Source organism: Carcharodon carcharias, chromosome 7 (genome assembly GCF_017639515.1).
Source record: "Carcharodon carcharias isolate sCarCar2 chromosome 7, sCarCar2.pri, whole genome shotgun sequence".
Taxonomy (NCBI): domain Eukaryota; kingdom Metazoa; phylum Chordata; class Chondrichthyes; order Lamniformes; family Lamnidae; genus Carcharodon; species Carcharodon carcharias.
The window spans coordinates 79,391,715-79,405,603 of NC_054473.1; the positions used below are offsets into that span (position 1 = coordinate 79,391,715).

Genomic DNA, 13,889 nt, shown 5'->3' on the forward strand with positions numbered 1-13,889 from the left:
TGTCACGCAACCTGCCACTTGTTGGATTTGTGACGGTTATATACCGGTACCCTCCAGATGTGTTACAAGAGCAGAACTCAACACAGCGGTTGTTATTTATGATAGAGGAGTAGGTTAGTCCTGGTCAAGTTTGTAGCATTAAAGGGGAACTTGTTTCTGAGACATTCTTGACTTGGAGATGGTCTTTAGGGGGATAACATCACTCAAAAAGTGAGCATGAGGATTCCATTGACTGCTCCCTGTGTTTATAAATGATCCATTCAAATAGCTAAAGCTGGGTGTTGTGCTGACTGCTTAATCTGTCAGCACTTCTTGTCTGTCTGGAACAAATAGCCAAAGTACTATACTCAAAAACACTTAGTATTTGTATTCAAAGGAAGAAAATTGAGTGCTTTCAATGTGAAGTATTTAATCACCACATATCAACATATATTTCAAACTCTGTGATTGGCATTTTAATGCACTAGTTACTAATCAGTGTATAATCAATTAGAATAAGACTGAACAGTTCTTTTCAGACAGCTGAGCATGTCTGTTTCCAGGGGGCATTGATTCAATGATCCTCAGAGGAAGCAATAAAACTTGCCCTCCTTTAACTTGGGAAGCATTCCAAGGGAGACCAAGGGCCTTGGATTCCATGCAGGAGCTGCAAGGAAAATTAGGGAAGAGACTGGAGTTTGGAGGGAATTTTTAAAGATAATTGATGTAACGAGGTAAAGGAGAATCTGGCTTCAGGGGTGTGATTTCTGGGGGCTGTGGTTGAATTGATTGATGTGCAACACATTGGGGATGTACACTGAAATTATACACCCCCACCCCTTAAGTTTTGTCTTTTCCTCTTCGCTCTCACTTCCTGCCCATCAATTCTTAGGGCTGGGGAGTATGTGATACATTCTGTGTAGCTTCACGTTATTGCTGCCTCTAAACTTGCAAGATGTGTTTTTTTTAGCGTTGAGATAGACAGACAGACACACACACGCACACAGACACACACGCACACAGACACACACGCACACAGACACACACGCACACAGACACACACGCACACAGACACACACGCACACAGACACACACGCACACAGACACACACGCACACAGACACACACGCACACAGACACACACGCACACACACACACCGGAAAGGATCTGGTACCTCTGTCATAATTGGCCTTTTCGCTTTCCAAAGCAATTACGGAGTTAGAAAGCCACAAACCTTGAAATACCTGGTTTTTAAAAAAAATGTTATTTCAAAGGTAATGGACCTGAGTGGGGATCAGGACACAGTTTTCAAATATGTGCAGTTTTTCTGATTGGTTCGCATAAAGCTGTCAATCAGTAGCACACTGTCCTAAGTTGGAAGGCCATGGGTTGGTGTTCAAGTCTCACTCCAGAGCTTTTTGCACGTATTTGAGGTGGACCCCTGGGTGCAGTATTGAAGGAGTGCTGAACTTTGAAGCGTCATCTTCCTGATGGGGCGTGAAATTGAGGCTTTGTCTATCCAGGGCTCCATCTGCCCCTCCTGGGTGTAAAAGATCCCGTCGAACTATTCAAATGCTAGCAAGTTTCCTGGTCAACGTTTATTCAACTAAACCATAAAGACTAGATAAGCAGGACCTCTTTTCTCTAGAAAAAAAGGGAGGCTGATAGAGGTCTTCAAAATTAAGAATAGGGTAAATGTAGAGATGATATTTCCACTGTGGGGGAATCCAAAACTAGGGCCCATAAACATGAGAGTCATGAACAATTCCCATAAGGAATTCAGGAGCTTTGCTGAGTGGTTAGAATGTGGAATTTACCATGTGAAGTGGTTGAGGTGAATAGCACAGATGCATTTGAGGAAAGCTAGTTAAGTACACAAGGGAGAAATCAATAGAAGGATATGCTGATGGGGTAAGTTGAAGTAAAGTGGAAGGAAGCTCGTGTGGAGCATATGCATTGACATAATTCTGTTGAGCTTAATGGCCTGTTTCTGTGCTATAATCCTTTGTCGTATTACTGAGATCAGAAACCTGTTTGAACAGGATGGCAGAGTGTGTCCCATAATCATCACCACCTGGGGTGTAGAAGGTGCTGCAACAGAACAGGTTGGTTGCTAAATGTATGTCTGTGTCAGACCCTAATTCTGCATACTCTCCTTCCTTCAGGAGTGATACTGTTCGTTCTGCTCTAGATGTACTGGCTGTCCTCACTGTGGTTTCCAAAACTCAGCTTTTGCTAGCAGAACCTGTAGATGTGATGGATGAAGGGTCCTCCACTGTGACTGCGGTGGGTGAGTGTGTTTTTCTTTCTCACTGGTCACTATTGTTCAAAGATTTACTTCAAAAATCAACAACTTCTATTACAAATACAATAATAGTAATCTGGTTATACTGATGGGATCTGGATACAAATCGATTGCCAGACTCATCAGGTAAAATTGGAGTAAAAGCAAAATACTGCAGATGCTGGAAACCTGAAATAAAAATAAAATGCTGGAAAAACTTCGCAGGTCTGGCAGCAGAGTTAACCTTTCGAGTCAGTATGGCTTCTTCAGAGATAACGAAGTAGAAATATGATGGATTTTATACTGTTTAGGAGAGGGTGGCGCAAAATAGAAGATCAGGGACAGGTGACAGCTAAGGTGAGATTGACAACGGTGTCATGGGCACAAGACAAAGGGAACGTAAATGGTAGTAGTAAAGAGTAAAGAAGCTGCTGATAGTGGCATAAAGGTAAAATAGCAGAATGTGTTAAAAGCAGAACAAGGGTCAGCACTCTGTGAAAGCACAACATAAGAACAAGTGACAGATGGCCCTGCACAGGAGTGGCGGGGGAGGATTTTAAAAAAAAAAACAAATTTATAAAAGAAAATTTAAAAATAAATAAATATAAATAGAATTGGATTTTAAAAAGGTCCAAGAGGGAGGTGAGTTCATGGTTGAACTCTATGTTAAGTCCAGGAGGTTGTAAGGTCCCTAATCGGGAGGTGAGATGCTGTTCCTCCAGTTTGCATTGGGCTTCACTGGAACACTGAAATTGGAGTCTTGCTTGAAATATGCTCTCTCTATTCCGTTCCTAATGACCACAGGCTCACAGAACATGCTGTCTCTAGTTTGCAGTCTGTTGAGCAGTGTAAGAAATAGCAAAACTATTAGAGGCATATTACTTGAGGTAGAGTAGAAGAAACTTTACTCTGTATCCAACTCATGCTGTGCCTGATCGGAGAGATAAAGACAATTTCTTCATTGCTGAGTATTGAGTCTTTAACACTTCCCCTTGGGAGATGTCTGTCTTTTTGAGACTCCTGTATAGTTATTTGCCTGGAGGTTGAGGCAGGGGATTGGTCAGAAACACAGTTTGTTGCAAGAGTTTTAGTGGCAAGTTCTGGGTGATGAGTTCTCAGGAGGCCCATATGTACCAAATAGATACTGCTATTAGCATTTCAGAGATGAATGGTGGTAGGTGTGAAATTTTCACACAAGCATAGTGCAGGTGGGAGCTTTGCACTAACGTTTCAATGATGTGACATGTTGAATGCAAAATTTTGCTACTATTCAATTGTTGGAGAGGCTATTTTTGAGCTGTAAAGTTATGGTGATTACAGGTCTATTAAGCTGTGTCCTACATTAAAAGGTCTTTCTTCCCTTGCAGGGATGAGCATTATCCTCGGAGTTGCCGAGGGGGACATCTTTGCAAACGATGCTGAGACACAGAAATCTGCGCTTCAAGTCATTATCAACTGCGTCTGTGGGCCTGATAAGCGTATCTCCAGCATCGGCAAGTTCAACTCCGGGACCCCTCGTCGGAAGAGCCTGCAGAACCCCAAGAGCACAGAGAGTGTACTCACCAAGATGTGGAACATGGTGCAGGCCAACAATGGCATCAAGGTGCTGCTGTCCCTGTTGACCGTGAAGGCGCCCATCACAGATGCGGATCAGATTCGCACCTTGGCATGCAAGGCCCTTGTGGGCCTGTCCCGGAGTAGTGCTGTGAAGCAGATCATCAGCAAGCTGCCCCTGTTCACCAGTGGTCAGATCCAGCAGCTGATGCGAGAGCCAGTGCTGCAGGACAAGCGGCATGAGCATGTCAAGTTCTGTAAATATGCCTCTGAACTGATTGAGCGCGTCTCTGGGAAGCCACTATCCATTGGCTCTGACGTCTCACTGGCCCGCCTTCAGAGGGCAGACGTGGTAGCACAAACTCGGATCACCTTCTCTGAGAAAGAACTGCTGTTGCTCATCCGCAACCACCTGGTGTCTCACGGCCTGCATGATACTGCCTCGGCGCTCACCAAGGAGGGCGATCTTCCCAGGACACCAGCCATCCAGGCCACAGCACCGCATTCTTCACCCTTTGCAACTGCTGCCCCTGGCACCTCCCCAGTCAGCTTACCCCGGACTCCCAGACTAGCCAACGGCATTTCATCTCGAACGATCAACTTGCCTGCGTTTTCATCACCCTGCCAAGCAAAGGTGGCAGTTTCTCAAGGGGCCCCCTCCACCCCTGGGCTCTCCTGCACCAATGGCTCACCTATAATTGGCAAGATAAGCTTCTCTAAGGAGAAGCCATCTCCCTGCAACGGCACCAACCTGAAGAAGCAGAGACTAATTAGGCAAAAGTCAGACTATGGGGCTTACAACCAGACGCCAGCCATTAAAAAACAATTGGACCGCCACCTACCATCGCCACCCTCCTTGGACAGCATCATAACAGAGTACCTGCGGGAACAGCATGCCCGCTGTAAGAACCCTGTTGTTACCTGCCCTCCGTTTTCCCTCTTTACCCCTCACCAGTGCCCTGAGCCAAAACAGAGGCGGCAGGCACCATTGAACTTCACCTCCCGTGTGACGCACAGGGCTGCCTTCCCAAAGTACGGAGGAGTGGATGGGGGCTGCTTTGACCGGCATCTTATCTTCAGCAGGTAACATTGCACAGGAAACGACCCCCTGCACAAGACAAGCTGCTTACAAAGAGCGTGTTTGTGCTAACAAAGCTTGCCTGTTGTACACGATGAGCCGTAAAATCATGATAGATTGTAGAATTAAAATAGCTGCTGTAATCGTGAGTAGTGTTAGCACATGATTCAAGCTACTTTTGCCTGAAATCTCTGGAGCTTTTCAACTGGAGAACTGATCAACACCAACTAGCCGGTGCACTTAATATGCTTTAAGAGGTGCCTTTGTAATTGCCTCATGGTAATGCTGCAATTGGCCTTACTTCCCTGTTTGAGATTGTAATATACATGGATGGAATAAGTGGTAGGGAACTGTAATTTTATTCTTTTACTTGATTCAGGATGTTAATTCTGGGGTTCCCATTGCCTTTTAATGAAATTTTTCTTCTAACCTGTGCTGCCTTTTGGTTAAAGGGCAGACACAGGAAATCAGCTCCTGAGTTGCCACCAGTGCTTTTCTGATCTGGTGCACAGGAGATAGGACATGATTCTTGCTGACTTCTCCTTCTGCCCAACATAGCTGAGGCAGTAAGTACTATTATGATGTCGTCCAGCTGAGGCATGTTCCAGGTCCAGTCCCACTTCTATACACGCCCAGCGTAGGAAGTGGGCTGCTGGACTTGGCCCTTAGATCACTGAGGGAGCTGCTGTCTCCAGTCAGCTATCCTGTGACATCTCTGAAAAAGTCTGTGTGTAGATGCTGAGTTTTATGATGACTAGGCTGTGATGTAATGCCTCCCATGGTCAATTAGGTTGCGTACACTTGTTGCTTGGCTGAGATACTAGATGAACAGTAATCAAGGAACCGTACTACAGTATGGGATGAGGTCAGCAAATAAAAACACTGGCTGTAACACACCAATGTTAATCACACCTTTTCCTTTGTTACGCAACATAGTGTGTGTGGAATTGTAGCATAGACCAATGCCCTTTTATGCCAATACAGCATGGTAAGACTCTTCTACCATAATTTCAATTTCCAGTTTAAAGAAACGTGGATTACGCAGACTCTCAGATCTCCCCCTCTTTGCAATAGGCTCAGAGAGCAGGGATATCTCCATCCATCTTGGTTCCCAGACTTTGTCAGGTAATCAAGACCAAAACTCCAGAATAGTTTTTCCTCCTCATTACATTGTTTCATAGTTTGCCATTGTGAGATTTGAACTCTTGATACTCTTTTTTTTTGAGTAAACCTGTTTCCATCTGTTTCAGATGAAGTTACATTGTTTCATAGTTTGCCATTGTGAGATTTGAACTCTTGATACTCTTTTTGAGTAAACCTGTTTCCATCTGTTTCAGATGAAGTTACATTGTTTCATAGTTTGCCATTGTGAGATTTGAACTCTTGATCTGGGGGTTACAAACCCAGTACCATAACCACTTGGCTATTTAGGCCAAGCTCAAAATGAACTCTTGATGAAGTTACATTGTTTTCATAGTTTGCCATTGTGAGATTTGAACTCTTGATCTTGGGGTTACAAACCCAGTACCATAACCACTTGGCTATTTAGGCCAAGCTCTTCCTCCTCATTACCTTGCAGACAGCCTTAAATGGCAACAAATACTGAATTTGCTCTCCGTTTGCTGCATTGGAAGTTCAATTTGCAATCACTGGATTGCTAATCCAGTAATCTGGCACCAGTATACCTACAGCCTGGAGCAATCAATCAACAATAATGTAATGCTGACTGTAGCCCATTTGTTTAAAATAATGCTGATTGGAAAATCCTGATTAGACTGACTATATAGGAGGGACCATCACAGCCTGGTCTAATCGTGACCACATTACATACAAACTTCACTGCATCTCTTCTCTCTCCGAGTAGATTAAACACAAACATTTACCCCTATTACCAGGGTTCAGATCCAGCCTTGACATCTCTGCTGATTGTGAAAATACTAAACAAAATAATTTGGACAATCTGAATCCAGTTCCTCATGGCTGTGGAATCATGGCATAAAATTGCCTCCAAATGGACACCTTTCCTAGGATGTCACGTGATGACTAGTATTGAACATAGTGCATTAGGGAGTGTTTCCTGGGGTTTGAGGCTGACGTGGTATAGAGGGAATTTTTACTTTGTACCTAACTGCTATGCCTGACTTAGGAATGTTTGGGGTGGTGTAGAGGGAGTTTTTGTTTTTGACTCGTGATGTCTGCTGTATTAGCGGTGAACGACATAGTGTAAAGGGAGCTTTACACTGTCTAATTTATGCTGTCCCTACCCTGAGATTGTTTGTTTGGGACACTATAAAGGGAATTTTATTCTGTAGGTAACGATTGTTGTACCTGACCTGGGAGCGCTTGATGTAGCAGCATAGACAGAGTTTCAGAGTGTATATGTAGACCTGACCTAGCACTGAGTATATGAAATAGAAAGTGTTCCATTCCTAGCAGTAATATTTCTCATCTTGATGGACGCAACATTCCTTTTTCAAATAATCCTGCCAAAAGTGCAGGTGTGTTGGTGTTTTGTCCTGTTTCTTGTCTCTTGTGCACAGAACAGAAGTGACTGCACTTGAAGAAAATTGTGCTCCTATGCAAAGTTAGATGGTGTAAATGGAATTTATGGAAATGCAAATTAGTTCTAAGCCTGTTCTCATACTGAAATGTGTTATTTGCTACATAAACTAATCATTCCTTGGCTAAAGGATTTGCTTTTTGTGTCCCACTCACTTTCTTGGTGCAGATTCCGGCCCATTTCTGTGTTCAGGGAATCCGATGAGGAAGGCAGTGGTTTTACGTGCTGTGCATTCTCTGCCCGAGAGCGTTTTCTGATGCTGGGGACGTGTACCGGAGAACTCAAGCTCTACAACTTATTTAGTGGCCAAGAGGAGGCCACATACGCCTGCCATAACTCCGCCATAACGCACCTAGAGCCATCCAGGGTAAGTGAGGTGTTACCAGACTCCCTCCGTGCTCTGGGAAGGGTGTGAATTTAAATTTCTAAAGAAAGACAGCACCTTTCACAACCCCAGTTCCAAAGCACTTTACAACAAATTACTTTTGTGTAGAAATGCAGGAACCAGTTTGCAAGCAAGATCCCGCAAACAGTCATGTGATGATCAGATTTTTCAAATTTGGTTATTTTGGTTGAGATAAGTATCAACCCCTACTCTTCTTTGATATAGTTTTACCTGAGAGAGCAGGTGGCCTAATTTTAATATCGCGTTTGAAAGGTATCATCTCCCAACAGTGCAGCAGTCCCTCGGTACTGCACTGGAATGCCAAGTTAGATTATCATACCCAAATTTCTGGAGAAGAAGCCAATTGTCCACTCACCAGTGGCTTTAGTCAGTGAATAGCTGAACCATGCAAAGCAGAAAAACCCAAATTCAGTCTCCAGTTTGTGCTGAATTGCCTGATTTGAGTCGGGTGGTGCTACATGTAGCCTAGGGTTCCCACTCCTGAGAGCTGTTTATTGAATCCTGCTGGAATCTGCAATGTCCTCTCAGTCACATCCCCTAACAGACACTGGCTGTCCTCCTAACTGCAAGATGTCCACTTTTGGTAGGATACAGGAGGGTGATTTGGATCTGTGCTGCCAAACCCCAGCAGGAATATCTGCCTTCAGGCCAGGCCAGGGGCACACCACAGCATGATTGTGGCACCCAGCACTGTTGACAGAATCCTTCATAGCGTGAAGCCCTTGATGACAGCCTTCAGACTGCTCCTGATTTTTATGCTCTTGCCTTTCCAAAGTCTATGGTTAACAGTAAATTGATATGTAGCTTGGTTTAGTCCTTTTTCATTTTCTGTTTTCTCTTCCCTCGCAGCCACTTGTCAAAATATTTATTTCTAACCTATGTATCCCATTAGCATGTTATTGTGCACCATCTCTCTTGGTTTCAGAATCCCACTGTTGTGGTTATTGTAGCTGCAGGCCCAAATGATGTCTGTGCTCCCTCCAATGCATTAGTCATGGGGTCATCTAATGGGGGGCAGACCAGGATGGTGTGTGAGCCAGAAACAAACACCCAGAAAATGCATTTCTACAGCACCTTTCACAATGTCAAGATGTTTCAAAGAGCTTTACAGCCAATGAAGTACTTTCTGAAGTGTAGTTGCTGATGTAGATATGTGATAGCCAATTTGTGCACAGCAAGGTCCGATGTAGCATTATCAAATAACATTTAATGTTGGTTTATGGATTATGTGCAAGTAGCAATCAAACTGTTATTACTTAATTTACTATCAGACCTGATATTTAATCCTTTTGTAATTTTTGTGCATGTGCTCTTGCAGGATGGATCCTTGTTATTGACATCAGCAAGTTGGGGCCAGCCCCTATCTGCTCTCTGGGGAATGAAGTCTGTCTTCGACATGAAGTAAGTGAAGATGACTTTCTCAAGTATAAGGGTTGTAGGTGCCAGAGGTAAAAATACAACTTAATAGCCTGTTGCTTTGTACAATTTCTTACCCTGAGAGATCCTTTCTGATGACATTTTGGAGCCTTTCATTAGCTTGAATTACAGTGGAACAAAACAAAGGGGCAGGTGTATTGCAGGGATGAATCCCTTTGTTCCTCAGTAAATGTCTGTCCAATAGAATTTGTAATTTCATTCATGATTTGATCTAGCACTACTGGACACTTGCACGTGGAGAATAATTCCTGAATTTTCAAATGCCAATTAATTTTTAACACCATGTCAAACTCTGATCTCTTGATTGTCCACATATCAACTTCCATTAGACAATGTTGGCCAGCCATCAGAAGAGGTAACTTTAGTTGATTGTCCCCTCTCTAGCCCAGAGACATGGAGGCCAGTTGTAGAGTCCCTATTCATCTTAAAACTTTTTTGTTTTAGTTAACCTAAAACAAGATCTCGATGTTTAAATATGTTAGAAAATGCCAGTTCAATCCCTGTGGTGGTTGGAAAACAGGCAAGGTGGGGGTATCTGTGGCTTAAATGTGGCTTTAATCACAGCATTCATTTCAAAGATAATGTACCAGCACTGTATGTGCTGCATTGGAGAGGTGCTGGCATGTACCAGTGTGTGGTGCATTGGAGAAGTGCTAATGGAGGAATCATTTGGGTAAAAGTAGAGGCTTGTATGTGTTATGCTGGAAAGAGGAAATATTTTTGGCCTGAAGAGATGTATAATACATCTTGGTGACATCTCCAAACAGGCCTGATCTGCACTAGACCTGACACAAGTGTCTGAATGTTCGCTTTGGATTTGTGCAGTTGGGATTAACTTGGCACTGGTGTTCTTTATGTTTCAGGCACTCTTTCACAGACGATCATTATGTGGAATTCAGTAAACTCTCTCAGGACAGAGTCATTGGGACAAAGGAGGAAGTGGCTCATGTGAGTAGTTTGGCCATGGCCTTTATGCGATACAGTTAATGAGATAATTGGTAATTTGTCCTGCTAATGCTCCAGTGGCTAAAGACTCCAGCCTCTGTACTAGTAATCTGTACAGCTCAGAAAATCTCTAGTGCATGATGTTGTCAGGTGATCTAACCCTGGCTGAAGAAGGTGAATAAATCAGCCATGGCTTCCACTGCCGTTCACAATCCAGTGACTCCTGTTCAAAGATGCGCTGTGTAAACTGGAGCCATCATCTTCGGCCCTCACTACAAATTCTGTAGCTCCTTCACCAATTTCATTCTATCCCCAGCCCAGACAGTGTCAGAGGCTGAATCAAGCTTTTTGTAACTTCATAAAAACCACCACTTCCATCTCCATTACATCACCTGCCTCTACCCATCCTGCTGAAATCCTTGTTTATGTCTTTACCATCTCCAGATTTGATTATTTTGATGTTCTCCTGCTTGGCAGCCCATCTTCTGCCCTCTAAACTTCAGCTCATCCAAAACTCTGCTGCACATATCCTATTCATATCCTGTTCGTCACTCACTCCTGCCCTTGCTCAATTTACCTTGGCTCCCAAGGGCCATATCCCTTTGTGTCCTTGCACCTCTCTGTATACCTTCCTGTCCCCAAACTGTCTTGCTGTGGCCTCTTATGTGTCTCCCCTACTCTCTTTGCCGCACCATTAGCGGTCATGCCTTCAGCCATTTCAGCCTTGTGTTCTGTCATTTCCACCATTGATCTCTCTGCCTCAACACCTTTTAGAAAGACTCTGCCTAAAACCCAACTCTTTGACCAAGCTTTTGGTTACCCTTTCTATTGTCTTTCTTTTGGCCTTGTGTCCATTTCTACCCCTGAAGTTTCACATTTTTCTTTGTTAAAGATGCTGTATAAGTTCTCAGGTTACAGTATTTGGGCATGTAGATTTCATTAGAACTGAGTCTCAATCCAGTTCCTAGAGCAAGTAGATCAACACAAAACTAAGGCAGCACTAAATTTAACAAACTTGCTCAAACCCACAAGACTCTTAGGAGAGAGGTAGAAAAAATGTTACGTTATTGCACTGACATAAAGATTGAGGAATGTTGTCATGGCAAAGTGGAGAAAATTTTGCTCATACCTGTCACTTGGTACTCAAATCCTCCAGCACCAACGTCACTTGAGCACACAACATACATGCATCTTTTTTAAAAAATTCTTGGTCTTTTTTTCTGTCCGTAGATATACGATATCCAGACTGGCCAAAACATCCTCACTCTCTACAACCCTGACCTAGCCAACAACTACAAGCGGAATTGTGCAACATTTCACCCTACAGATGATTTGGTGTTAAATGACGGAGTGCTGTGGGACATCCGTTCAACACAGGCCATTCACAAGTTTGATAAGTTCAACATGAACATCAGTGGAGTGTTCCATCCAAATGGGCTAGAAGTCATCATCAATACAGAGATTGTATCCTTCAGTCACGGGAACTATTGCACTAGGGGCCTGGGATGTTGTATAACACGGTCATCGATTTAAAGACATTTGAAATGTTTTTTTAGAAGGAAATCTCCCTGTCAGTCCTAAAGACCTAGATTTTTAACTGGGGTACAGTTGTAGGGGGACAGTTGTAGGAACACACCAAAAAATTGTTTCTGTGGAAAGGCTTCCACCCCCCCATTTTCTCCCATCATTGAGTGTGCTAACTTGTATGTCAGACTTGGCTCAGTAAGTAGCACTGTCATCCCTGAGTCAGAAAGTTGTGGGTCCCAGTACCAATCCAGAAACTTGAACACTAAATCCTGGCTGATGTTCCAGTGCAGTACCGAGGAAATGTTGCACTGTCTGAGGTGTCATCTTTTGAATGACCAATTACACAGAGGCCCAATCTGACCTCTCAGATTAATGCAAAAAAAAAAATCCCATTGCACTATTTGGGAAAGAGCAGGGGCATTTGCCCATATTTTGGCTTTGTGCCCTATCAGAAGGAGTCATTATACTTTAATTTGCACTGATAAAACGGGGTATAGGATGGCAGCAATATTTCTTGGTTAACTTTTATTCTATTCTTGGAATTTGATGACGCTGCTTGCTCTGAGGACATTAAGATCAGTCTCAAAACATGCAAAATATTCCATGCAGGCTAGACCATCTGGGGGTAGCAGATTCTCTTCATAATCCAGTTGAGTGTTTACATCAACTCCTGGTGCTAGCCCACAAATCACCCAGACTTATTTGTGAGCTCCAAACAGCATTTCAGAGATGCAATTTCAGTATCATCACTGGGTTTATTTAATTTATTAGTACTCTTCAGAAAAATTGCACTTCGTCCACTAATCTTCATGTTGCGAGGCGCAATTAATTCGTCAAACATTATCATAGAGAGTACTTCAGTCCCATGTAATACAGTTCTGAATGCTTTTTGCACACAACCAAAATTTCAATGGCCGAAACCTGTAATCTTGTATATACTGCTTTTTTAATTGTAGGCCTAGTACTTGCCTTGCTCTTCACTCAAAATCTGGTGACACTGAAAGGCAAGATGATGTAGAATTACAGTAATGGGATGATAGACTTTGAGTTCAACTAAGGGAAAGAGAAGATCCTGCTGTAAATTGAAACCATTGAGCTAGGGTAGCTTGGATTATGAATCTTGTTTTGCATCAGTGTCGGGCCCATCTGTACCAGCATCCTGATGTTTTTTGAGAGGGCAGGGTCCTGCTGTGATCCTTGTTTTGAAGGAGGGAAAAAATTGAACCCTTATAAAATTAAAAAGAAATTTGGATCTTTGATCTGGGCTCTAACTTGGAGCACTTGTGGGGAGGAGCCCCTTGTCTTGGACAACTGTTTTTTTGAGATGTAGCGTCAGGATTAATGGTGAGCAGAATGCTGCTGAGACGCCACCAATATAAAAATCCCTTTGTCATAAGCTGGGTTCACAAAGAAAAATCTTTTTACTGAATTTCAAGCAAAACTGAAAAGGAATAAGACAAAAGTTGAAATCTTGCTGGAAATCTGATGGGAAAACAGTAAATGCTTGGTGGATCAATGGCAAGAGAAGATCGTAACAGTTTCTTGGGCAATAGGTCATTCGCCTGAAACATTACTGATGTTCCTGTCTCTGCAGATGCTACTTGACCTGATTGTTTCCAGAATTTTGTTTGTATTTAAAGCCTATTACAATTTTTATTCATTCATGGGATGTGGGTGTCACTGGCTAGGCCAGCATTTATTGCCCATCCCTAATTGCCCTTGTTCAGCGGGCATTAAGAGCTAGCCACATTACTGTGGGTTTGGAGTCACGTGTAAGCAAGACCAGATAAGGATGGCATATTTCCTTCTTTAAAGGACATTAGTGAACCAGATAGGTTTCTACAACAATCAACTGGTTTCATGGTCATCATTACACTTTTTAATTCCATTTTTTTTTTAATTCAGAAATTCCACTATCTAGCCTTGGCGGATTTCAAACCTGGGCCCCCAGAGCATTACCCTGGGTCTTTGGATTACTAATCCAGTGACAATGCCACTACGCCATTGCCTCCCCCATAAATAAATAAAAACGTGAAGAAAAGACATTCAAATTCAGAGAGGAAATTAATGGTTGAGGCCTAAGCATCTTTGTGAAAATTGTGGAGAATAAAAAATTGAA

At 43.0% G+C, this 13,889-nt stretch overlaps 1 protein-coding gene across 3 annotated transcripts in view; it reads left to right on the plus strand.

Moving 5' to 3' along the window:
* The window catches only part of LOC121279933 (DDB1- and CUL4-associated factor 1-like), a 93,038-nt gene that overhangs the window by 51,310 nt on the left and 27,839 nt on the right, over positions 1–13,889 (plus strand). For all 3 annotated transcript variants that reach the window (XM_041191507.1, XM_041191509.1, XM_041191508.1), the window contains 6 exons: positions 2,145–2,269; positions 3,631–4,900; positions 7,624–7,822; positions 9,180–9,262; positions 10,162–10,246; positions 11,474–11,707. In XM_041191507.1, coding sequence (XP_041047441.1) covers positions 2,145–2,269; positions 3,631–4,900; positions 7,624–7,822; positions 9,180–9,262; positions 10,162–10,246; positions 11,474–11,707 — 1,996 coding nt within the window. The remainder of the gene's footprint in view (positions 1–2,144; positions 2,270–3,630; positions 4,901–7,623; positions 7,823–9,179; positions 9,263–10,161; positions 10,247–11,473; positions 11,708–13,889) is intronic.